A 27,977-nucleotide genomic window follows, 5' to 3' on the forward strand; every position below is an offset into this window, starting at 1 on the left:
TTTACATGTACGTTCAAAAACTTGCATTACTGCTACTTCAAAGTAATTGTGATACTTTCATTTTATTGCTGAACCCTCCACCAGAGCTACCACTTCAGCAGCAACAACCTCCTCAAGTAGAGCTACACAACCGCAAGCTGAACTGGTGAGCAAACAGATTCAGATGCCACGGATGTGGAGCAGCCGGAGGAGGATACTGAGGATGAGGAATTGGTGGATGAGATGCACATTCACAATCTGATGTGGCAGATGAAGGCGGTGAGGCTGTATTTTTATTTGTCTCTTGGGTTTAACTGAACTGTATACAGGCATGATATCCAACACACCAACGGTTGATTTTGGCACTGTCCCAGTTGTTGCCTCTCCTGGCAGAAGCCAAGACGCCCCCTCCATCAGGGGACAATCTATGTGCTGTCCAGGTCGCCCTCCAAAGAGAGGGTAACAACGTACACCATGACAGTAACATGTATAAATGTATAAATAAATAAATAAATAAATAAATAATTTCAAAATAAAATTGCAAATGAACATATTGTGTTTTTTTTTGTTTACATCTGTCATGGATGGCTTGAGTGGTGGGTGTGGGTGGTGCAGTCAGACCAGGAAATGAAAAAACAAATACAGGTAGTACGGGGCAAAATGGCGCTGATGCGCTCGTATTTAATAAATAATACAAAATTAAAGATGTAAATAACACAAAAGAAGAGGGCACACTGGCCAAAGCAAAACGGACAGACTATAAGGATGTTAACAAAATGAGTACCTTTCTAGCGGGTAGCATTTACTCTCTCTTTTCTCAATACTGCTGTCTTTTTCCTACACCCTCTAAGCTCTCTACAAATAATGAGCTTGGAGTGGGTATTTTACATCTGTGGCTGGAGCCTTAATTACCTATTAAACAGTTACCTTATTAACGCTCCAGCCACACTCCCACGAGCTTTACAGGGATGGGGATTCAACCCCATCCACATATTACAAGATAGAGTAGTGGTTAGGGCTCTGGACTCTTGACCGGAGGGTTGTGGGTTCAGTCCACAGTGGGGGACACTGCTGTTGTACCCTTGAGCAAGGTACTTTACCTAGATTGCTCCAGTAAAAACCCAACTGTATAAATGGGTAATTGTATGTAAAAATAATGTGAAATAATGTATAATGTGATATCTTGTAACAATTGTAAGTCGCCCTGGATAAGGGCGTCTGCTAAGAAATAAATAATAATAATAATAATAATAATAATAATAATAATAATAATAATAATAATCTCAAAAAAATAAATAATGATGTTGGACGACTTTCATCTGTCTGCATACAAATACAATACAATAATACTACAAATTATAATAACAACAACAACAACAACAACACAAATACAAATGAAATACATACATAAATAACTAAATAGGCACAAGGGGAGGGTTCCCTGTCACAACATCATTCATATTTAACACAACGGTAAATCCAACAAAACTTACAATAAAGAGAGTCTGACAGCACGAGCCTCCTCAGATCGCTGGTGTCCAACTGAAACTGGTGGCTAAGGTAACCTTCCCCGTCTGTCTCACAGGCGTCAGCCACTGATTCCTGAACACCTCATTTTGTTGTTGACACAGGTTGTGCAGGATACAACAGGCAGTGGCAATTTTGGGAACAAACTCATGCTGCACTTCAGTCCGTTTCAGAAATATCCGCCACCTCCCTTTCAAGTGGCCAAACGCCTGTTCACCACTACCTGCATTTGCCCAAACGTGGTGTTGAATACTTCCTCAGCAGCTATGAGCCATCCAGATGGGTAGGGTTTCATAAGCCAAGGAAGTAGGGGGTATGCAGCATCACCAACTAGATATAAAGGCACACCCTGATCCCCTATATGCTGTATTGCCTGAATGAAAGGGAACTATAGATTACTATTGTAAAAAGGATGTGAAATATATGCAAAAGTCTAAATCTATTGTATTTTGAGCCATACTGACATCCCCCAAACATTTTAAAGTATTAAATATCGAGCACTTACTTTGAAACTACAGCATCAAACACAAACGCTGTTAAGTTAGGAACATGTGTTAAATCTTTATACTTTCAGTCTACACATAACAAAAGATGAATCCCTTAGAAATACTAACCTGCAGAAGTGCGTGTTGACCCATGTACAATATTGAAGACTGGAATGCTGCAGCATCATGCGCAGATCCTGGCATGCCACATGAGATGTCTCTTAAGCTTTGAAATGAAGTAACAAAAAATGCCAAAAGTTGTATTTTGATACATTATGGATTTGTGACTTTATAAGGTACTGTACATGAAAAGTCATAATAGACTGTATTTCTTAGAGATATGTTGTCAAGACCTATGTAAACACAAGAGATAACACACTATATACACATACCTGTAATACACAAATAAAGTAATATTCATGAAATTGCCAGTGTCATCCACTACTGCTTGGGGAATGAAAGATGCCCAGTACTTCCTGTTGAGGTAATCTCACAGACAGTGCCGCGGTGCTTTGATGGGAATGTGGGTAGCATCAATCGTCCCCATTACTTGGACCTGAACTTTTCAGCGACACAGCAGACTTTTATAGGTGTTCCTGTACATAGTTTAGACAATTCATCTGTAAACTTAAATTCATATTGTTCATAGGAAACAAACATCTGTTCATTATACATGTTTCCTATTTAAGTTTTTGTCAACATTAATTCATCATGAACAAGTAAATGTTATAAGTGTGACTGCATAAAAATGTAAAACTTTAGTTTCAAAGCATTTATTTTTACAGTACATGTTAAACTGTTGTTCACACATGCTTCTCTACCAAGATTGAACTGAACAAGTGCCTTAATCCTCCATCGTCTGTAATAAAATCCAATACACATTCGTTATGCAGTAGATATACAGTTTATGTCTTCTGGCAAAAGGTACAACAAAACATTTGCAGTGTTTAACCTCTGCATGTGTATGTCAAAGTGTGGATGAACATACTGCTAAGGATTTCAATATAATAAGGAATAGGGTGTTCAGAGACTTGGATTTTCAGAGTCATTTCCTTTAACATGTTTTAAGTTGGTAGGTATTAATTAAATGGCATAAAACCATTAAAAACATGTTAATTACACAACTAAAACAAATGTTCCCTCCTTTGCCCTTATCTACATATTTCCTGAATACCCATCAATACCAATTTAACAATGTGATTTAAGATACAGTAGAACCTGGTGTGATTAAACAAACTAAAACCATTAATATTTTATTTGAAATGATCTTAAATTGATTTCACTTGGTGATTTTAAATGGGCTTGTTTCTATAGAAATTTGTCATCTCTGCAGGGAATTGTGGGATTGTAGTCCTAGATTAAAGTTGACAAAAAAATACATCTCCGAGTATGCCAAACAGTAGATAATCCAGTCAGAGTGATTAGCTCTTCTGGCAGTGCTAAGGAAAGTTCATGTGTACATGATGAATCCGTGGCAGTTTACAGCTTCATCTGTGGTACGGCAGTAAAAATGTCAACATGGAAGTTCATTGCTGTTCATTGTTACTCAATTGTATAGGGGACAGAATGGCAGCTTTTCTTCTTGTGAAATTAACACATTTTAAACAGGCTTGATTTAATACCTGCCGGCAAAAATAAAAACATATTAACCCTTTGCGGTCCATTTATTAACTGCGCGTCAGGCACGCCAGGTCTAATTAATTTTCACACGCGCAGTTAATTTTATACGCGCTGTTTAAAAGTATTTTTTTCACAGTCAAACGGGTTTAAATGGCCCTGCATATCAACAAAGCACTCAGTAGGCATCTCCAGCACCGCCCCACCCTTTTGTTTGCTATAGTGTTCAGCTATGTAAGAAATAAATAATAATAATAATAATAGTCGTACATACCGATCGATCATCTCCGGATCACTCGTTTTATCACCAAACTCCTCAATAATGCGATCAAAGTCATTATTTTATTATTATAACATCTGAAAAAAGCTCTGCAAATGTCCATGATAGTCTCAGTGCACTGACGCACTCAGCCAGCTTGTTTACTATGGACGCCCATTATCTGATACCTGATACCATGTATGACTATTCATGAAATACGCCTTTTTTTTTTTTTTTTTTTTTTTCCCCCCCGACTTGTCTCGGCTCCTGTCGCGCCCACTCGGCAATTGAATGGTTTTCTCGGCTTTTTCCGGAGAAAAAACGACTAAACATCCGTTTATTGCGTTGCTATAATGATGTCGGACCCAGTCCGACAAAGGACCTGTGAGGAATAATTGCAATGTCGGACCCAGTCCGACAATGGACCGCAAAGGGTTAAAGGGAATTATTCTGCAAACCCCTAATAATAATTATACTTTGATTATTTCCTTTATATTGTCTAATATATACTTGATCACATCCACTGATAGCCCTGGGATTGGTCTGATTTTTTCTGCAGTGCTGTCACTTGATTTAGTAGAACTCGCATGATGATTTTGAAATATTTTAGTCCCATGGCTGTTCAACAGAATTTGAGCCATTTGAAAACTTCTTACAACATATTTCTTTTCACCCTTTTCCTTCAGTTGAGAGACTTTGGACGCAAGTAAATCTGATATCAGTTGAAACATTCTATCTGTGTTTTCAGGTTTACTGGAATTACTATAAAGACTGTCAATGTTTTTCCCTGTGAAATCCTCTTCCTCCTCTCCCTCTCTGGGTCTCTCAGAAGCAGATAAGACAATGTTGAAAGTCCTGCCCACTCTGAATAGTGTTTCTTGGTGGGAACTGAATCCAATGTTTTCTGAGGAAGTAGATGGAGGGTCTGCAACCTGCATACAGACATCTTCATATTCTAGGTCCCCAGGTGCTGGAAAACACATAATAAAACATAATTTCAAAAAAAGAAAATGGCTAATACCACGCCCACACTCGACTAAGCAAATAACACAATACAGCTGTATGTTAGTATTTATCATCCTTACTCTCTTCAAGATAAAAAATAGGAATTTCTTCTGGAGGGAGGTGGGGTCGAGGGTAGGTTTTTTGATATCGATTAGATCACGTTTAGAAAAAATATTATTAATTAAAATCAAAACAGTAAATAAAGACACATGGATCAAATCTTACAATTCATTTTTTTAATATTACAGATTTTACTTCAACTTGTGTTGTAGGATTTGGTAATACTGCGAAAAGAGATATGTACCAATGACCTCGGTGACCCAGGTGCTGCCCACATCAGCCGTATGGTTATTCACACAAATGAAATATACAGTGGTTTGCAGAAGTATTCACCCCCTACCAATAATGTCACATTTTGTTGAATTACAAATAATGTATGCACAGGTTTTCAAACAAACTTCTTTTATTCAAAGCTGTAGTAGTTAAACTGAACACTATTATATGAGGAGGTTAAATGTCAGCAAAACTTGCAAAGAAAATGTACAAAATGAAATATACTGGTTGCATAAGTATTCAGCCCCTTAAGTCAGTACTTGGTAGAAGCACCTTTTGCAACAATTACTGCTGTGAGTCTATTTGGATAGGTCTCTACTAGCTTTACACAGTAGGATGGTGAAATTTTTGCCCATTCTTCATGGGAAAATTGTTCCAGTTCTGATAAGTTTATTGGGGATCGTTGATGGACTGCAAACTTCAAGTCTCACCATAAATTTTCCTTTGGATTCTAGTCAGGACTTTGACTGGGCCACTCAAGAACATACAACCACTCCAGTGTGGCTTTGGCTTTGTGCTTCGGGTCATTGTCCTGCTGAAATGTGAATTTCCTCCCCAGTTTCAGAATCTTGGCTGACTCAAACAGGTTTTCCTCAAGGATTCGCCTGTACTTTGCACCATCCATTCTCCCCTCTATCCTGACAAGCTTCCCAGTCCCTGCTGAAGAGAAGCATCCCCATAACATGATGCTGCCACCACCATGCTTGACAGTTGGGATGGTGTTGACTGGGTGATGTGCAGTGCTGGGCTTGCGCCAGACGTAACGTTTGGAATTTAGACCGAAAAGTTAAATTTTTGTCTCGTCTGACCACAAAATCTTTTTCCACATGTCTGCAGTATCATCTACATGCTTTTTCACAAACTCCATACATGCTTTAAGATGAGGCTTTTTGAGTAATGGCTTCTTTCTTGCCACCCGTCCATACAGGCCAGCTTTGTTTTGGGACCTGTGTAGAACTTTGCAGATCTCTCAAGGTCATTGTTGGCTTCAGAGTGACGTCCCGAACCAGTTTCCTGCTTGCCCAGCTGCTCAGTTTGGGAGGGCGACCTGATCTGGGTAGTGTCTGAGTAGTATGATGCATCTTCTACTTCTTAATGATGGACTTCACTGTGCTGAGAGGGATAATCAGCACCTTTGAAATTTTCTTGTACCCTTCTCCTGCTCTGTGCCTCTCTACCACTTTATCCCTGACTTGTTTCGAAAGCTCCTTGGTCTTCATGGTTGCTTTGTTGGATCACTATGTGAGTTGCAACTTGAAAGTCTTCCTATACCTGAGGGAAATTAAGTTAAACCACTTTGAGTACACACAGGCTGAAACCATTTCACTAATTTTGTGACCTTTCAAACAAATCATTTGCACCTGAGCTGATTTAGGGCTGCAGTAGCAAAGAGGTTGAACACTTACGCAACTGAGATTAATCTGTTTTACTCGGTAAATCTTACTTATTTATATTCTATATGCATTTTTTAACTTTATCAATGTGGAGTAGTTTCTGTAGATTCTACATGTAAAGTCTAATTTGAAAGCGACATGGAGTGCACTCAGGTGCCAACAAAATATGAAAACTTTGCAGGGGGGTGAATACTTCTGCAAACTAATGTATGTGTTCTCCTGTTCAACCCCCGTGGCATTATGATTCTCTTCCCGACTGGCTTGCTGGTTCTGTTTTCAGATTAGGCATGATAGCTCATAGCACCCTAGAAATACAGCTTACCCAATGTTGCAGGTTGACAGGGGTTTAGCAGACAAAAGCAAGTATCAGTAACATATATCCCCCTGCCTTGGCTGTTCAGTATGATGAAAAAGTTGATAACCATGATATATATCCACAGTATGATCAGAACTAGTACAGAATAACAATTACCAAGAAATGACTAATTGCAATTTGATGAATAATTTTCCAGTCATATGTAAACTAAGTGTGACATACAGATGGATGGATGAATGGACAGACAGACACCCTCTTATATGTCCAGAATCTGACACTGTCAATATCAAGTTTTATGACACTGTGATGCACAGTTCTCCAGATATATGCAAAATGTGAAGTGTGACATATGTACAGTACTAGTGCCTCCACTATACCCTCTTCATAGGGGATTTCATCCCTAGCGGGGGATAATAAATGTCCATTTGACAATTACCTTGTTTATTTATGTTTTGCTTCATAAGAATATGTCATGTTAACTACTCCTACCTGGTACACTGCTATATTATATAATGCAGGAGAGACTGCAAAGAAGGATAGAATGTGAAAGAGTGTACTGTAGAGAACCAAGGAAACACCAGTGAAATTTAAGTGTAAAAGTGAATATGACTGTGGAACACTGCAGTTTTAAGTATTGAAGATATTTTTCTAAAGGACTTAACACCTCAAAGAATTTCTGATTGCTGAATAAAAATACAGATCACAGGGTAGGCAGTTTTATTTTTATTTTTATGTAGGTATGCAAAATGCTGCTGCAAGTGTTAACTATGTCTAGGAAATACAATAATATCACCCTGGTTTTGACCTCATTACATTCGCTTCTGTTATGATTTAGAGCTGATTTTAACATTTTACTCCTTACCTATAAGGTGTCACATGGTCTCGCTCCATTACATCTCACTGAATTATTATCGCCATATATCCCTGACTATACACTATGCTCACAGGATGCCAGCCTGCTGTGACTACCACGGTTTATAATGCATACCAGGGGTGAAAGAACATTCCCTTAACTTGCCCAGAGCCTTTAGCATTCCGTACCACTCTTGTTAGAGAAGCAGAGTGTTCCTGTATTTAAATCTTGTTTAAAAACATATCTTTTAGAAAAGGTATTTCCTGGTACACTGTCATAAGGTTATTGATTTATTTTAAACATCTGACTAACAACTAAAATGTTTCTTATTCATTTTAAACTATTTTCAATCATATTTGCTTTGCTAAAATTTGTTCAGCGCTTTGAGAGGACCTGGTCTTGAAAGGCACTATATCATGCAATGTTGTTGTTGCTGAACACAAAAGTGTTTTAATAAATTTTAATTGAAAATAAATGACGTAGCCAGTGGAACATTTAACCACTACAAAGTACAGTGTGAGACAATATCATTGAGAAACCAATGATTTACTACTGTTGCAGCTTACAAATTACATCCACCTTTATTATAACACACAACCATTTTGTATTACCACAGTGCTTCTTGTAATGAGGTTCAAATAAGAAAGAGAACCCTCACACAATGCTATACTTTCCCCCAGTGTCTCATAACTTGCCCCAAACTGCCAACTTCAAACAATTCACTGAAAACACTCCAGACACAGACTATAGAATAAATCTTGCAGCACTGGGCTATTCTAACTTTTTTGAGCTGTTTCTTGAAAGCTGGCTATGAATTATATAAGCTCAATTCAGTAAATTTGCAGGCCTACTTCAATATTTCATAGAATCATAAAGAGCAGCACAAGCTTTCAGTTCAAAGCAAAGAAGTGGGTTAGAAAGAAAAAGGAAAGACTCTGCTGCTAAAACACATAGATTTAGATATTTTTTGTAGGTTCTTGAGATACATTAAAACGTAATAAAGGATAATAGCCCATACAATAGACAATTGAGACACAAGCTTTAATCTTCACTGCGTATTCCCTTCTTCATGCTCTGGCAAAATAGCCAGAATTATTTTGATATTTTTTTTTGTTTTGTTTGAACACAAATAAATGTCTGTGTGGTTAGCATGTTTTTTAACATCAGAATTACATTGTCCACGTAGCAAATCAAAGGCATTGGAAACACTTTCCTTTAATTTGGTTCTTGCACTATACGCCATGGTCTGAATTGCCCTCCTGGCTTTCAATTCAATATCCCAATCAAGATTTCAACTAACCTTTAAACCTTTCATGTTTCCAGTGGGCATATCCACCTACTGTAGGGCTTGTTAGTGAGTTACAAGGAGATATTCTTGGGGGAAAGTGAACAGCAGCCCTGAGTTTTAAAGCATACGCACTTCTCTGATGGGATGAATGACAGGTGCACAGGGTTACTGTAGGAGGCAAGTTGTTTAACTAGTTTGTGCACAAAGCATCAGCTAACAAGCATTCAATTTATTTCCCCAATTTGACACAAAAAACTCACTATGGCTTGGGCTCATGTTAAAATGTATGCAAAATGTATTTTTTTCCTCACAAATGAGAAAATGTTAATATGAGAGAGAAAAAAAAAATGTTGTGTTGCTACCAAGTAAGCTTACCTTTTCAAAACATGTTTAACTGCGTGTGTATGTATATGTAGGACTAGAATATATGTGTACTGTATGTACAGTATGCTGGGGAGTACTGAAAATTCTACCACACAACCCACAATGAAAAAAGAAAATCTGAATCAATTTTAAAAGCTAGTCTGACATTATTTATCCATTACTTTTTTGATTTGAACAGATAGCAAAACTGAGAATGCTCCTTCAAACATTTGTTGACAATGTTTACCAGAATGTCTTTTTTAGTTTCTTAATGTATTTTTTTTTTTAAATGTATAAATTCAAATTCTGTTTAACAAATATAAACTAAAAATGAAAAGAAGCTACATTGCACTGTTTTTTATTGCCATGGTTACTCTGCACTTCTTGAACTGGCAAAAGAGCTTGTGTCCCCAAAGCTTGTTGGGGACATTTTTGCATTATATCATCAAGTTTTGGCCAATTTCACTTTTACTTACATTTGATAACAAAAATAATCTGCTAAATAATAATAATAATAATAATAATAATAATAATAATAATAATAAATAATAATAATAAATAATAATATCATCAGAGCCTTCACCCCCCTCATCACCGTCTGTCATCATTATAACAACCCCAAATAATGAAATCCTATGATTCCAATGCCATTACACAGATTGTGCATTCCCATTTGCTTACCTACAGTACAGTAATTAAAATAGGATTGAATTATGCCAATGAAAATGACCATATATATTTATTATAAGAGATAGACTTTGTGCTAACTATTAAAAGGGTTCATTTGACTACTGTAACTGAATCCTTAATAGTGGGGAAAAGAATGCTCACCCTTAAATGGTGTTTCAGTTTTGTAACTACAGTGCTACCCCGTTATAACCCGACCCGTTATAGTGTGGAATCGGTTATAACACGATTAGGTTGTGGCTCCCATTTCCTCCATAATGCAATTTGACTTGCAAACTTTGGGTGAACGTTCCAGATGTACAGTACGAAGCATGGCAGACAGTAAAAAACTAAAACCTTTCTCCGTTAAAATGAAACTCGATGTGGTGGACAGAGTAAGAAAAGGTGATACTCAAGCAGCAGTTTCAAAAGATATTAATGTTTGAGAATCTACACTGCATTGATGACTAAAAGACAAAGAAAAAAGAAGAGGTTTTCTTGATAAGAGTGACTCCAAAAGAGGGCTGCTCTAGGAAAGAAATGTGTTGCACTAAAGAGTGAGACAAGCTGCTGTGTGAATGTGCTGCTGTGACAGTGCAAGACTGATTGTTGTTTTTGATGTGGCCCAGGCTAACAGGGGCCAGGAGCAATTGTCCCAATAAACCATGGATTCGAGTACCTGCAAATTGTGTGTGTCTCCTTCCTTCATTTTCCACCGTATGCTACAATATTAATTTGGCTTGAGGGTACTGTAAATCATTTCAGGAATAAAAATGCCAATATTAGTTATAAGACAAAACACAAGTAATGCAGTCTCCTAATTATGGACCCCGATAACCATATTATAACAGGGTAGCACTGTAACTTGAAATACAACTACAAAACGCTTTTGAATTTCAGGAAAGACATACATTTGCATACTCAGTAACCATAGCAGCACCATATTCTGATTAAAATGTGCTCCTTTCAGTGGTGATTGTTTCAGTCCTTATATCAGTAAGAAGGTTATTAAAATTCAAAGTGTTTTTGTTTTCAAAAGGACAAACCTCTGAATGTTACAACATATGCAGTTTGCCAACAGATGAAACAGAGGGTTTTGTGAACTTGAACTAATATATGTAGTATTTCAAGTGAGTTGTGTGCTATTTTTTGATATGATGAAACATACAAGTAACTGCTCATTGTGAAACTCATATTAAATGTATTATGATTTTGAGGCTATTTAGATATTACATAGATCATTCACTGTGATTGGGTGAAAAATAACAGGTATTCCACATTTGCCAATATTTAATTCCTTGCCTGTTTACTACCGTATCACCTGTGTTCTTTTTGATTTTCATTCTTTCACCATGGATAATTATGCTTACTAACTATTCCAGCAAAAATGATTCTGAAAAAGATTGTGAAGCGAAAGGTGATGCACAGGCTTCAGTGCAAAATGCCAAATAATGATCTAAGCATAAACAATAAAGAATCACACAGAACACACATACTAGTGTTGTTATTCTGTCATTATGGATTCTAACCCGTCAATCAGATTAGATGAGGTTAAAATCTCTAACCACAAATGTGACAAATCTATATATCATTAAGAGTGGTTAATATGCTTGTTTGAGGTCCGAGTGGTCTCGTCCAGCCTCTGCCCTGTCAGCAGGTACTACCCGGATGTCACGGATTGGCTGCAGACTATCACAGAGGTTTGAGAATGTGATGCACTGCTGTTATTGATTCTGGCACCTGCTCTTATCATCGTGGTTATACTCATTTACAGTGGGTGTGCTCATAGGTTCAGCCTCCGCCCTACTGCAATAGGTAAGAAAATAAATAAACATGATTACATAAAATAGGGCTGTGCAGTTACAGTGCTCAGATTTTCCAATTCATTCTTAAAACGTGTTTTTAGTTGTTTGGTATTTTTCAAATGGAATAAAACTTAAAAAGAAACTCTACAGTGAAGTATTCATTTAACTCACAGTTCAGGTATTTTGAATTAGTATATAGCAATTCTCACTCCACTTATCTGAAACCAAGAAAAAAGCAAGAAAATAAAGTATCCGACGAGCAATGACTAATTGACAGGATACTATGCTAGTTGGCAGGTTCTTGCTTTGACACCATGGTATTTGTATTGAAGGCTTAAAAATACCATATATATATATATATATATATATATATATATATATAAGCAATGCCTACATATTGTGGAATCAAACAATAGAGAAAAAGCATATTATTTACTGTAGATGACAAGAAACCAGCAGCTGCCATAAGAGTAGTTTTCCCAGTGATTTAAACTGCTAGAACACATCTGGGAAACTTTGACTGAAAGCAACTCTATGCCTTAAGTACTCAAATCCATGTTAAACAGAACATATATTTATAATATTCTAAATTACAAGTGTTATAGATTTTTTTTTTTTCAAATATTCCAAAACATTTACAGAAGTATACCAAACACTTAGGAAGGGCACTGTATTAATGCAATGTAATGCACCTTTATGTATAGTATATTTCATATACAAGTGGCTAACCACATGATATATCATTAGCAATCAGGGTTGCCAATTTTCATCTCAAAAAACACCAGAATGCATCTCTGAGCCTGAACTTTCCATCCCCACCTACAGGAGGGGGTTAACTCCGTGCCTTGTTACTCGCTTAACGCAATCCCTTACACAAACTCTCCTGGTCAACTGTCCTGGGACCTTGACAGGTATGTACATCATCATAGTACTATAGTACTTTATAGTACTGCTATATATATACTACAAATCTCCCGTTCTCTAACTGACCTGCATGGCTGATTCTCTCAGTGGCTCTAGTGTAGTTCACAGAATGATTCAAAGTGTGATTAACAACAAAGGGGGCAAAATATTCACCCATTGTATTTATTAAGATTGTATTGGAAGCATGTTCTACAGCTAGTCAATGAATGACACTACAAAACCACTTCCCAGGAGCATGATTTTATGACCTGTGATAGGATCCAATTTAAAATCTGGAAGTATCCTATTGAATGCTCTTAGAATATTTGCAGAGGCCTTATACATACACTACTCTGCTTTCCGAGGTAGACTGTTAATAATAAGATATGCACTGCAAATCTGATGAGGGACATACTAAATAAATGAAGAAGTAACCTATTGTTCCCTTCATAATGAAATGCAGACACACACCATGCTGGACCCCAATCTCTGCAACTATCTGACAGGTGCAAAAGCAGGTGTATATTGAAAACCACATTTTCTAAGTCAGAGCATTTCAATTTTTTAAACACATTTTTTAAGAACACGCTTTATTGACACAATTTTACTGTCTGTCATTTTATCTGACAATAACAACTGAATGGCATAAACAAGGAGGAACCAATGACACAAACAATGTTTGTGTTGAAACTGTGAACGCAAGGGGATTGAATAAAAAGTAAAGATGCTCTCCACTCAGATGCTTTCCAAAATGTTCTTTGCTGTAAGGAACGAGGTGTAGGTGTTATTTCAGATGGAACTTTAACATTTACTAACATATTGTCTAATTTCCCCATATATCTACGTAAAGAATAAGGTTTTGATGAGCTAGAAGGATCAAACCAAAGATTAACTAACTGCCATACAACCCCTAGCAAAACACAGTGCATGTAAATCAAGAATTTTATAAAAGTTTGGAATGAACATCAAACCACTAGGCCCCTTAATTCCAACAAAAAAAAAACCCTGTCAAAATAATAATTCATGTTTCAAAATGATGCAGGAAAGCATTTAGGTAACTCAGGGAGGTGAGTTAACATGTGTTAGCCATATTTAGTCACCCTATTAGAATGTGAATCCTTGTTTAGGAAACAAATGTATTGGCAAGATATTTTTTTCTTTAACAGACAGCTGAGTAATAATTGTTGTAAGTTGTACTTTTATGGGTTTTTTTGCATCCAAGGCAAAGGATGTAAATGCAGCTATCAGGACAAAACTGAGTAATGAAGAGAAACTGTTTGCAAGGATTGTCACATTATTAATACATTAATAAACAAAGTTCTGAACACAATTTTTCATGAAAAATCTCTTTGAGAGTTTTTGTTTCCTTTTATTTGTAATAAACAATTACGGCAAGCAATACTGTACTGTGTATTGCACAGTACAATAGTAATTTAATTGTAGCTGAGTAATAGTAATTGTAGTACAGTACAATAGTACAGTATTACAGTACTTCATTACTATAGTATTGTCATTTTACTTTAGTACATTTTAATATAGTATATTTTTTATAGTAATACTATAGTACTTTTTTTGTACGGGCTATAACGTGTGCACAATTTAAATGAACCGTTACCACACCCCCCAGCCACATCCACCAGAAAGCAGCACGGGATTTGTTGCAGTAGCCCTTCAAGACTAACATTTCATACGTCGATATATGTGACAACTTCAACTCCGCTATGAGACAGCAGCTGCAGGCTGAAGTAATACCCTTCTCTCTGGGGCGGGCAGGCGGGCTGGTGATGGTGGTGGGGGGGTGGTGGGGGGGTGGGGGGGGGGCGTATTGCATTGGTTGGTTAGTACACAGGAAAGAAGCCATTGACTGTAAAATGACCAAGGAAGTGCAACACTATATTTTAAAGTATGGCTTGCAAACACATATTTATTTAATCTAGTGTAGTACTACATTTCATGTTTTAAAATAAAAACACATGTTTTCAACATTTTTTTCTTTCAAAATTGAGACCTACAGTATACTGTAGCAATTGGAAGTGCACAGCAAGTAAGTTATGTTATTACAATCACTTTAACACCACCACCCTGAGCTGCATCCAATATGGAATCATGTAATTTTCTATTTATGATTTGAGCCTGTGCTTTGACCACAATATATAAACCTCTTTAATCTGAAGTGTGTGCCACTGCAATTGAAGTACATTTACTACCAATAACTCTGACCCAGAACACTCACATATGTGCTGCAAGAGAGACAATAAATAAATAAATAAATATTAGGTGCTCATGACAGCATACCCCTGAAAATTATGCAGCAAACTTTGTACATGATTTTACAATATGTTCTAAAATAAACTGATTCAGAACATATGCTGTTTGTCTATTTTACCACCACTGCTACATTATTGTTAATGTACCATGCTTGCTTTTTGTTTTAAAGTTCTGTTATCCATCCATTGTTTATTGTTAATGCTAATTGAGTACTTTGAGTTGCTGCAGTATTATATTAAAACAATGCAATTGATAACCACCCAACAAAAGTCAATATTTACCAATATTTAAGTTTGAAAATCTTGATATTGACCAGAATATTTATATTGTCCCCTTATATATACCAAAACCAAACTTTCAAAATACTTACAGTAATACAAATATAATTTAATACAATTTCAAAAATGTATATTTGAATCTGGCTATTCCATTATAACAATCATACTCGCTGTCTAATTTTCAAGTTTGGATTCATTACACTTTGACGACGGACTTAAATTTTGCGTGCTATACTGTACTGTACTGTACTGTATGTAACCCAGCACATCTTTTGTTCACATTATTTACATTTCTCCTTGGTTCTTTTGCAATTTACAGATCAGTTATTCAAAGCTCTTGTCAAATAGGTTGTCATGTCTGCCATCCACATTCAACATTAAGAAAATTGATATTGAGTATTCAGCAGCTGTTTTAACAGTTTGTTTGTCAGACATTTTTGTTGTCCTTTTGCTCTGGAAACTTTGATTCTCAGTTACAAAAACACTGAATTACAAAATGTTCCATAACATAGCATTGAACAGATAAAACACATCAATTAACCATGGGAGTGTGTGAATAGTCAGCACCCTTATTCTTTTCAAAATACTGTAACGGCAAGCACAGATGGAACACTGTTTTTAATATGCTGTATCATACCTCATTGCTTCAATATACAGCATTAAGTTTGCAATGCATTTTTCTATGGTAAAGGTTTATAAGAGCTGTACATATATATATGTAATGGAGCCTGGGCGGTGCTGTCTCAGACTGGGATTTTGTGTCGGTGGTTGTTTGGCGGAGCCCGGCAGCCCTTGCTGTTCTGTCCTCGGGGGTGTGTTGGTTCCCCAAGCCGGTCCCCCACAGGAGCTGGGATTGATTGCAGTCATTGGGCAAGGGTGGCTGCTTCCCCCAGGGTGAGCCATGGCGACTGGTCGGGCCCTCCTGGAATTGTAGTGTCCCTGTCCAGAGGTCCAGCTGGCTGCAGGTATTTCTCAAAGTCCAGGACAAGAATGGAGGGGTCCTGTACTGCAGTTACCCACACGGGGTGGTTCACCATCTGGCTCGCCTGGCTGAAGTAGTGGCGCTGTGTAGGGTGATGTCGTGTTGTCAGCTGCTTCTGGGGGGAGTGGAGCCCCACTTCCCAGGTTGTACTGTCGTGCTCATCCGGCTGGTAGTGGTTGTAGCAGCGGCGCTGTGTAGGGTGATGCAGCGCGGTCAGCTGCTTCTGGGGGCCACAACTATACGGTGGCTGGGAATTCGGTTTCCCAAGTGCTGACGTGGCATGCTTGAGAGCGGCGAGGCTGTGTGGTCCAGTGGTTAAAGAAAAGGGCTTGTAACCAGGAGGTCCCCGGTTCAAATCCCACCTCAGCCACTGACTCATTGTGTGACCCTGAGCAAGTCACTTAACCTCCTTGTGCTCCGTCTTTCGGGTGAGATGTAGTTGTAAGTGACTCTGCAGCTGATGCATAGTTCACACACCCTAGTCTCTGTAAGTCGCCCTGGATAAAGGCGTCTGCTAAATAAACAAAATATGTCTTCCGGTGATGGTTGTTGTGCCCCGTTGTGCAGGTATCCCGGCTGTCCACAGCCCCAACACAGGTGTGTGCGGGGACCAGCCAACCAGGGCTCCTTTGAGTACGTGGCCCAGAGCAAAGCGATGCGTTCCGGAAGTCAGGTGGGGGTGGACTGGCTGTCCTTTTCCTCTCCTTCTGCCATCTCAACATAGCGAGCTGCCAACAGATGAGGGGGGGTGGTCCAGGTTGGTACCAGGATATCCTCCAGCTGACGTGCCTCGCTGATCGCGTACTGCAAGGTCTGGGCTCTTGCAGCAAGAGGTGGTGCAGCAAATCACCTGGCATCACTGCCCTGATGAACGCATCACTCCCCACCACAGGTGCTAGCTCGGGGAATGGCCACTGTACGAGGACAGTGATTTCATTCCCCAAGGCTCCCAGGGACTCGCCAGGTTGTCTCCGCCGCTCCTGCAACTGTGTCACATGCGTGAAGTTGGAGGCAGCTCACCCGCACTGTTGCTCCAGTGCCATTGCCAGAGCTGTGTAGTCTCTCTTCTCTCCTGGCGATAGCGTAAGGATGCACTTCTAAGCCTCCCCATCCAGCCCTCCTTCTCGGTCTCCAACCACTCGTTGACTTCTGCAATCGCATTGAAGGTGGCCTGGAAGGCCTCCCAGTTGCCCAGCCCATAAAACTTGCCGGTTTTTATGCAAGGTGCTGATGCCACAACAGCCGTCTGCCCACAGGCCCCTCCACTTGCCAGCAGTACCTCAGGCACCACCGCTTCGTCTCCACTCTGGTGCGGTCACACCTCCGCCCTCAGTCCCTCCATGCCGCCTGCCTTTGCCGTTCGCCTCTCTCTGGGTCCTGTCCTGTGGCTGCCTCTCACTCTACCTCAGACTGCACCTCAGCAACCCGGTCTCTCAACCATCCCCTGAGGTCGCTTCCCCTTGGCCTCTCAGGCTGTCCCAGCCTCGGTGTGTCTCTCGTCCCTTGGTGCGGACTGTCCCTGTCCGCTCACTCTCAGCGGCACCCAGCTCCCACTGCAGCCACCTCCCTCTCGATCTCTGTAGCTCTTATCACAGCCAGCTCCCAGAGATCACTCCATCCTGGCTTCTCAACATGTTCTGGCAATGGTGTCACCTGTGTCCCTGCCCGGATCCTCGCCTGAGCAGTGCTACTCAGAAGTCCAAAGCATACGGTTTCTTGGTAAATCATAACATTAACCGGTAAATGTCTGAAAAGCAATCTATTTCTTATAGGGCTGTGTTCAAAGATTCAAAGGTTTGAAGGTTTGTTCGCTAGCCAGGAATTCGAAGGTAGTTCTAAACCTTCGGTTGGTCAGGCAGCATTCACAGACTGTATGTTTTTTTTTTCTCTGTTAACATAAACTGTTTGACAATGTATAATGTATGAATACTATAAAATCACACATTAAATGTCACTCACATGTAAAATGTGATCTTTTGATTTGTATAAGGCATATTACTTAAACAAAAGTTGTTGTATTAAAATCCACTACCAAATGGTTATCCATCGAAACTTTGGCACTGCTGCCGTGCTTTGGAGTATGGTATAGTGGTTGTACTGCTTCAGTAAAATATGTACTGAATATCTAGCGTTCAAGAAATTGTAAGAGAAGTGCTATGGTAGAATATATTTGAAAACATACAAAATATACTGTAGCAGGGCGGTAGTGAGCCCTGCTGTGTAACTGTACTTTGTTTATTTTTAGAACGGGGTTCCCTCCCGCTGTGCAGTTTATTTTGTATTTGTGGTTTATTATTATGATTTAGTTATTGTATTTAAATGACGGCGAAAGTCGTGTCTTTTTGGTGTATGATTTATTTGTATTTATTATTATCGTTGTGTTAATGACGACGTGCGCCGTGTTTGTTATTGTTTTGTTTATTTTTAAAAACGTGTTCTGGCAGAGGTGAGATTGGTGCTCGTCCTCTGCTGGGAATAATTTAAAAACCTTATGCAGAAGGAGGCCATCTCCCGAGTTAACTGAGTGATTGATTTGTTGCTAATCGGGAGATGGTCACCTCCATAAAAGCCTGCAGCTCGCTGCACTCAAGGTGAGGGTGTCAGGAGCAAGAGTGGAGAGAGCGAGAGGAGCGAGAGAAAACGAAACTTAAAAGAATAACTCAAAGGATCAGTGAAGGCTATTGCCCAGCCTGATCGTGTTATTTTGTGTTTGAGACTTGTTTTGTTTCAATATTTATTTTCGCTCTGTGAGCACTTTGTTTTGTGTTAAAAATATTTATTTTGTTTTGTAGTATTTGAATAAAACGGCGCCGCCGCATCTTTTTCTGTTTAAAACTGCAGTCAGTATTTTTAGACCCTGCCTCTGCCTGACGTCACCGCCCAGCCATCCTGTCACATATATGCTAACACTAATATTTTTAATTTCGAACACTGTGCACCGTCTGCCCCTCCCCCCTCCAGCTTGTGTTATCTAGACTGAGACTGAATATTCATTTCTTCATTCGCCATCTCGACAGCAAAGCGTTGTATAGTGTAAGCTGTATTGAAAGAAATGTTTTGAAAACCCTCCGTTGTTTGGGGTCTATTTGTTAAATGCCCAGACGACCACATTTTTAGTTTTATTTAAATTATAAAAACATGACTACTGTTCTATACAATGTATTTTCAAACTACATATTAATGTTTTATTCAAACATTATATAGAGAGATGAGAATATGTGACAGAGAGATATTTTAGGTATTTTAGAAAGATAGAAAGACAGGTGAAAGGTTTGACTATCTGTTAAGGCTGTACTTCTTTCCAAAAAAGACACATGTTGTAATATTGTAGATGACGTAATTCCGACTTTTCGCACAGGGTCGGAGACCCTCGACTCTGACCAGAAATGATGTCGTAGTCTGAAATATGTACTGTAAGTTTTGTAGTCTGAACTAACATTTAAACCTGTCAGTAGTCAAAAGCAATAGTCTTTATATTGTTGGGTTTGGTGTACTATTTAAAAGCTTGTGTATATTGATGTAGCTAAAACTACATTATTTGGTGAACTTGCCCGTGAAATGTACAAAAAATTACCGTGCCAAAATCATAGCCTTAATAATAGATAACAAAAATACAGTATTATATTAATTTATTTAACAGTATGTCATATTAAAAAGTGTTATTATTAAAACAATGTGATTTATGTCCGTAGCGTAGACTCGCATTTTTTAAGCTTAAAACAGTTTGCTATATTTTACAATGTTATGGTAACAAATTTAAAACAAAAAGACAGCAATCAACCTCAGACCGATATACAGGGTGTTAAACAATTCAAGTTCTTGGATAGAAAACGCGTTAACCCTCCCTTTGAAATCAGAAATTCGTGCATGCGTAGTATTGGCGATACCTACTTTTTTCACCATCTACCAATTTCCAAATACCTCGCAAGGCCATTCAGTGCTGTCATAAAACATGTTGGCTGTGTGCCGGTATATGCAATTCAGCCCAAAATGCCGCTTCAATGCCAGCTTTGAACCGTAATAACTTGTCTGTGAAAGGGACTTATAGTTCACCAATGATATAGCAAAATAATTTCCTACAATAGTGTTCATTAATTTAAAAAAGCAATATATAGGCTACTATAGTGTAAGTGTACAATACATTGCAATAATAAAGCTTGTTTTGTATACTATATTGTGCTACTGTACTTCATATAGTACAGTAACTTACTTTCATGTAAACATAATCTTTTGCTTTTAGGTGATATTAAATGGGTTGGAAATCAATGGTTTGACTGGTAAATGAGATAATAACCAAAGTGATATTATCAGCAACTTGTCCACATTGACTCCCAAGTGGAGGGTGACATTAATTGGAGTGCGTGACAGGGTACTGTGTCACATGTGTGGGTAACCGCTGATATGAATGACAGACAGACATGGTGAGGTGGAGCTGAAACGCCCCTCAGGCCCGCAGGATTTATTCACACACAAAACAAAAGTAAATAAATGGGTCCTGTGACACTACCAGTAACACACAAAGGACACATACAGTAAACTACAAATGCAAAATAAAACACAGTACAAAAACTACAAATAAAAGATGCCACACAGGGCGAGCGCTAGCCTTAGTAAACGAGGCATCCCGCTCCAGGAACCGGCTACACTACGTAACCCTTGCTATACATTACTTGGGATCGCCTTCCCCTAAACTAACCTACTTATGAGCTGGTATCCATACGACGACTCCTGCTGCTTCATACGGCCTTGGCTGGGCATTGTTTTCACAAGCATCGCTTGCAGTTTCAGGGTTGCGTAGCTGTAGTTCCTGCAGAGTAGACGTTTTCCTCCTGAGTATACGCAGCTCCCCTCTATAGCATGGCGGTGCAGTTGCCCAGAGCGATCCCCACCGGTTGTTTTTATGCTGACGGACGCTCAGTCGAAACCCGCCGACCTGCTGATTGAGGAGTGGCACAGCCAATCACTTGATGCCCTTCCCCTCAACCAAGCCTAGCAGGCACTAAGTCTGACTACGCCTGAAAAAATAAATTTAAAATCACACACAACTCCAAAAAAGTACACAAAACAAACCTATTTCCACACATTAATTACCAACACTAATTTCCCAAGGCCCTGCCACAGAGTGATAAGCAGGTTTGACTGTATTACTAAGGCTTTCATTGTATTGCAATGGATTATCAATGTGTATCCAAAATATGGTGCCATCCTACCAATGGCTTAAACAATTTCAGCATCATTTTTCTACCCTTGGTCCAGCTGTTAAATTGCTATTGTCCCACTTACTGATGAAAACCATTTGGCAAGGGTATGCCTACTTACTGTGAACTTTGCAACTTTGCATTATATGCAGTCGCTTACAATAGGACATGGATTTAACATCTTATCCACAGGATGGAGCACAAGGAGGTTAAGTGACTTGCTCAGGGTCACACAGTGAGTAATTCAGTGGAAGAGGTGGGATTTGAACCGGTGACCTTCTGGTTACAAGCCCTGGACTTTAACCACTGGACCACACCAAACTATCAATAACCACAGTATATATCAAACAGAGCATGGCATTTGATCAGGGAGTTTTATGTCAGCCACATTTTATTTAGAATTTGCAATACATCAAGGAAAATTAAAGCTGATGAACTGTTTTGAATTATGTGAGTGCCAATGAGACAAGGTCAAATCTTACAACTAGAACCCTGTGTTTTTTGCAAATACAAAATTGCACGAAATAAAACTAAATGCAAATATAAAATGAAAAGTCATTATAAAGCAAACAGAATGGCATTTTTAAATTGGGAGGTTTATAAAAAAAATATACTTTAAATAAATACTTGCAATCATAGTTGTGGCTCATCTGTTACCATAGACAAGGTCTGAAGGGAAACGGAAGCTCTCACTAGCACTTGCGCAGATGTATAATTTGGAACAAGTCGTTTGTGAATTAACGTATGTAGCTGACGGTGACAAAATAATGAGGTGTAGATTTTGTAACTGTCGGCTGGAATGGGAGTCAAAAGATACCGTCGTTATGCATTAGCTGTTTATTCCTTTTGGGGAAAATATGGCTTGATTGCTTATATTTTGTATTAGTGTGCTAATTCTTTGTTTTATTTCAAGTGGTGCAAACTTTGCACTGGAGCAAATGCTGTTTTGGTTTTGAATGGATTCGAATTAATAAATCTGCTTTGCTTCGTGTTTAAATACTGAGAAACCCCAAGCTTGTTGTATACTGCTTCAGTGCAATGGAATTGAAATGGTAGATTGCTGTATATACAATTATGATGACAGCCACACAATAGTAGGGCAGTGTAAATATATATATATATTTTTATTTGATCTTATTGTATTTTTAGAGGGCCTGGGCAGTATTTACCGTAAATAGGCAGTTAATTAAAAAGAGTGGGGGACTGTACGTTACAATTACTGCCACTAATGAGAAATTATGGAAACTACATTATATTTCTGTGCAAGGTCTGTTTGTCAAAATGCTTACATGAATGCTCCTGTGTCCTTAATACAGCCACTGTTTACTTGCACTGTAATCCTAGATTTTAAAATAATTGTAGATTTCAATAATGAATTGCTTTTGTTTTCTTTAAACTCATTCTTGTACTATAGTAAAGCAAATTATATTTCAAAAGCTAATTTCTCTTTGAAAAGCATGATGCTTTTATTGTCTTTCCATTTCAGTATTTTTCAGCATCTAAACCTAAGCAGGTGCAGAATTATTTCTGTGATCTGGTCAGGGGTCCCAGAATGGCCAGGTGGATTAAAACACACAGTTGCAATACAGCAGCAGACTGATGTCAAAACGAGAATGTGAAAGGGCCTGGGTATTAAATATTGATTACGCACATAAAACAAAATAAGGAAAAAGTAAACACATTTCTAAATACGCAGTATTACTTCACTTTTCACATCTCTATGGTATCAATATCCTTTGACAATAATGATCCCTACAAAGGATGACAAAGCAACTCAAATATGGCCTCTGATGGTTGTTTGCAGCTCTAAACAGGATGAGGGTCTCTTTGTGTTGCTATTTAAAACCTATATGCACAAACTATAGACACATAAGAGGACAATAGCGATTTCAAATGCCAAGTGACCTATTCAGACTCAATTTAATTAGTTAGGAAAAAAGAACTATGCAAGTACTGTAGACGCAAGCAGTGCATTTCGAACTACTTATCGGTACTGCATTAATTAAAAAATAGGACACTGTTTTATTTCCTCCTTGTATTCAAGAATCATAGACATACAACCAATTAATTTCCCAATTACTTACATAAACTGCAATTAGTTCCTATTTCTGTAAGCTCATGTTCCCTCTTCAAATTAAAGTGCCAACATCATCTTGAAAGAAACAGACTAGAAGGTATTATTAAAAGCAGTGCATCTATGACCGTTGATATGTATACCATTCTAATGGACATAAGGGAATTAAACAGCAATGCAGTCTTTAGCTTTCTTGCTAAAGTTGCAAATGCTAGCCACCCATTCTTAAATCTTTAATTTAGAAGCACCTGTAACCACTGCCGTTTACTTTACAGAATGCTCTTTCAAAACTGCTGCTTTACAAAACAGGCCGTGGACATATTACTCCACTCTCAACTGCAGACTGCTCTAGTTGTATAGGAAAGATAACTATACTCAAAACAGTACAGTATACTAATTTACAAAAATGTAGAAAATCGCCCTCAGCAGCAGTCATACAATTGAAGAATGAAACAGCTTTAATCATAATTTCACACAAAAAAGCTTGAGTTATTACCCTGACAAATCCTTTCATTAATGTTGTATAGTTACTATAAATCAGGGATACATTTCAATGACACTTTAACCAATGGTCAGGACTGAGTATGTGGAAAATATATAGCTCAATTAAAATTCAAACCAGATTTTGAATTCTGAAAACAGTGGGGAAAAAACAAAATAAAATCAGAACACTTGTAAACCATAGCAGTAGCACAACTCCAGCTAGCTGTCTACAAGACAACACTGCATAACATCTAACCAGAAAGAATCACAGTTCACAGTTACTATGAATACAAATTCAGTTCTGTCTGTATGTCGCCTTGGATAAAGGTATCTGCTAAATAAACAAATATTAATAATTTCATATGTGTGGCCAAAGAGTACAGAATATATATTATTCTCTCCACTGCTTACATGCTTCGTTCATAGAAATATAATTAGAAATGTCAGATGCCTTTTACAGTTTATATATATGGAAATTAGCTTGTGCTGAAGAGTTCAATTCTTCACTTTATGTCAGAAGTGGTTACTCAAAGTCTTTGCATTTAAGATAGTGACCTGTTATAGACCTGTGGTGGAGTGTCCCGCCCCTATATATTTATTTATTAATATTTGTATTTTTGTTTGCGGCGCAGTTTGTGTTATTGTTTTATAATTTAAAACCCCGTGAGGATCCTTGGCTGATCAGCTACTGATTATTTAACTAGCTGACAGTCACGCATCCTTACCAAACGCGTGCAGACTGTGGCCAGAGTATAAGAACCTGCAGCTGTCCGTGCTGCGGGGTTGTTGAGTGTAGAGAGGAGAGTACGGGAGAGCGGAGAGAGAGAGAGCGAGGAGAATATAACGAACAATTGCTATATAAATAAGATATACTTGTTTCTGTTTATTTGTTTGGCCCTCGTGCCCTTTGGTTTCTGTTTTGTTGTTTAAATCTTTTATTTTGTTTATTAATAAATGCGCTGACCGCAGTTGCGTTCAGTTTCACCCGCCCATCCATTGTTTTGGTTCAGTTACTTCCTGGTCCGTGACGTCACCACACCTCACCACTGCAAGCCATCCTGCCACAAGACCATATTGGAATTATATGGCAAGCTACGTAAGCCCTCTGTTTATTTCCATTGCAGGTTCATCATGTCCTACACAGAATTCAGATTCTCAGACAGGTCTGCCATATATCTCAGGTTAGTACATTAATGAACCTACCATACGTACCGTCAATGTAGTGTCACAGAGTTAGTTAAGGTTAGTTAGGCCTGGTCGGATGTGGAAAATATACAAAATAAGCACAGGTGTTCAGGCAGGATCTTTGTCTAATTTAGTGGTATAGGTATAGGTAGAACACAGAGGAGGTTTTAATACATTACAGGGACCAGTTCTGCTACCTGCCTTGGAAAAGAATAGATCTGAAGGAAGGTTTTCACTCTACCTGAATGAACACCAGTCAGAGAAGGCAGAAAACGATGAGGTCCAGCTTGACTCATGGGAGGATGCAGTGACGTGAGTTGGCAGCTTTCAGACATAAATAAATACTGGAGTCAAACTCCAATGAATTGTTCTCAATCGTCGATCTCAACCTGAGCTTGTGACTTGATGAACCCAGCCTTTGCAATTTGAAATCCCGAATAGAAAACTCTGCGTGAAAAATCTTCACCTACTTGACATCACCTGACTGAATTAATTGCTCCTTAAAAGAAAAGAGTAAGAATAAATTCTCTGTCTGAAAAATAGATGTACTATATAAGTAGAATATGCTAACACTGTTAGTTTTAGATGGGTGGATAAGATTGTTTTGTATGCCTGAACAACATAGTACCAAGCTTTAAAATAGGATTGCACTCCTGAAAGATACGAATATGTTTTAAACTACAACGTTTTTTGAATTGAGAGTGTATATTCTTAATAAATACAGTCTCTATGAAGGAGGCTGTTATACTATTAGTCGTTTTGTTCCTCTTAAAAGGTTTATTGGGTTGCTTAAATTCATTTCACTAAGGCCTAGAGCACACAATTATATATATGTGTGAGTGTGTGTGTGTGTGCATAATAGCTAAATCTACAGGGACTGTTAAGGAACTGAATTGCTATCAAGTAGCATCTTATATGTAAAACATATTTGAATTAGAGCTATAGCATGGTACATTAAACATATACTTCAAATACTAGAACAGAGATATAATTATATCGTACAGAGCATAGGAAAGTTGGGTGAACAGAAATAGACACATACACATACCATAAAAACAATTTTATAGGTCACACTGGCATAAAAGTCGCTCCCCCCCTTTTTGTGTTTAAAATACTTTTTTACAATTTATTTTTTCCTACATGCTCAGCACTGATAAATAAAAATACACAGTTTTAGTTTAAAACATTTTATTCCATTAATAATTATATTATTCTGTTTTTCAGAATTTCTAAAAATTTAAAAAGTAGTAATTAACAGAGCTTAAAATCAAGTTATACATCCCACATCAGATCTGTATTAACCTACCGGTATTTTATTTTAGCTTATCAAGTACCCAAACAAGTTCAAGAACATATCTTCTTGCTATACTGAACATTTCTTTCCAAAACCACTTAGGACAATAGTTCCAGCTGGATTGGCTTTTACAAATTTGTTGTATTCATTCAAATTTAAAAGAAAAGTATTAAACAGTGCTGCTTGCATCAATTAAAAAAAAAAAAAAAACACTGAACAGTGCACCATCCAATAACCAGTAAACAAAACATTTTAGTGTTGCATACTGCGCAGTACAATTGCATTACATTTCCAGCTTACAAATACATTCATTTTGTTTTGTTAATCTGAACCATAACCACATACATACTTTAGAAGTGTACCACTGCGTTGCACTGACACGTAGAACAAGTTACATACAATATGTATTAAAGTCATTCAAAGCACTCAATTCAAACAAAATGTTTATCAGCTAGTTTTTCTTTCACCATTTTAAGTTTGTCTTTGTTTCGTCTCCAGTCCCGTACAGTTTTTTCAGCATTGTGATTAACATGTATTTTCGGCAAATTCAACAACGTGCAATTTCAAACCTGTTGTGTAGCATTTTCATTTTTTGTCTGACTGTCCTACTTTATCCAGTCTTAAAGTCACCTGTATTCTTATAGCACTGCAGTTACAATGAATGGAAGACTTGATAAGTTTACTCGGCTTTCTAACCAATAGCTGTTTGCTATGGATCCCAGGGGCGGGTTCAGTCTGAATGTTGACAAATCAATGGCTCGGGAGGGTGGGATTAAGGAAATTCATAGAGACTGACAGCTAGTGTGTTACCAGTGAAGCAGTATAGCTGTGAAGTTTTCATATTCCGAAGATTGCTAACCACTACTTTCTTTTTATCCACATACGCAAGCGTCTGGGTTGAGAGGAGGTCAGTCAAGAGTCAAAGCTTACTGTTAACATTCAAAATGACTAAGGGTAGTATTGAGAGTAACAAATTAAAACTTTTAATTAGAACAGTGATTTTGTGTTTCTACCTAGCAACATGACTTGAATGCCGCAGATCCTGAACAAATAAATTGGGTCGTTGACAGTTCAGTTTGTGTGAGCCATAACCGTGGCTGTAGTAATCCCATTGTGGCACTAGTACAGTATTTTAATATTAGACACACCAGCGTATTAGTCGCTCTCCTCTTTTAAGGGCCCTGCAAAAATGCTTAGAAAATCGACTTATACAGCATTTTTTACGGTATATAGTAGTCTTGTCATATTAGTTCTGAAAGAATAAAAATGTGTATTAAATGAAAAATCAACTCTCTTTGCTACAGCCTCAATGTGGCACAGATTCATCCTAGAACATCCCCACTTTTAATAATATCTGTTGTATAGAGAATACTATTTCAATCATCCAGCTGAGGGTCTGAAGAGCAATTTGATAATATCATA

The 27,977-nt window shown here is 38.1% G+C and overlaps 1 protein-coding gene across 1 annotated transcript in view; it reads right to left on the reverse strand.

Annotated features, from left to right (window-relative positions):
- Positions 1–639: 639 nt before the first annotated feature.
- Positions 640–27,977, reverse strand: part of LOC117402603 (shieldin complex subunit 1-like) — an 88,567-nt gene continuing 61,229 nt past the window's right edge. Inside the window, exon 3 of the mRNA XM_034003926.3 lies at positions 640–4,837. Coding sequence (XP_033859817.3) covers positions 4,338–4,837 — 500 coding nt within the window. The 3' untranslated portion in view covers positions 640–4,337. The remainder of the gene's footprint in view (positions 4,838–27,977) is intronic.

The sequence above is a fragment of the Acipenser ruthenus genome, chromosome 5, assembly GCF_902713425.1.
Source record: "Acipenser ruthenus chromosome 5, fAciRut3.2 maternal haplotype, whole genome shotgun sequence".
NCBI lineage: Eukaryota > Metazoa > Chordata > Actinopteri > Acipenseriformes > Acipenseridae > Acipenser > Acipenser ruthenus.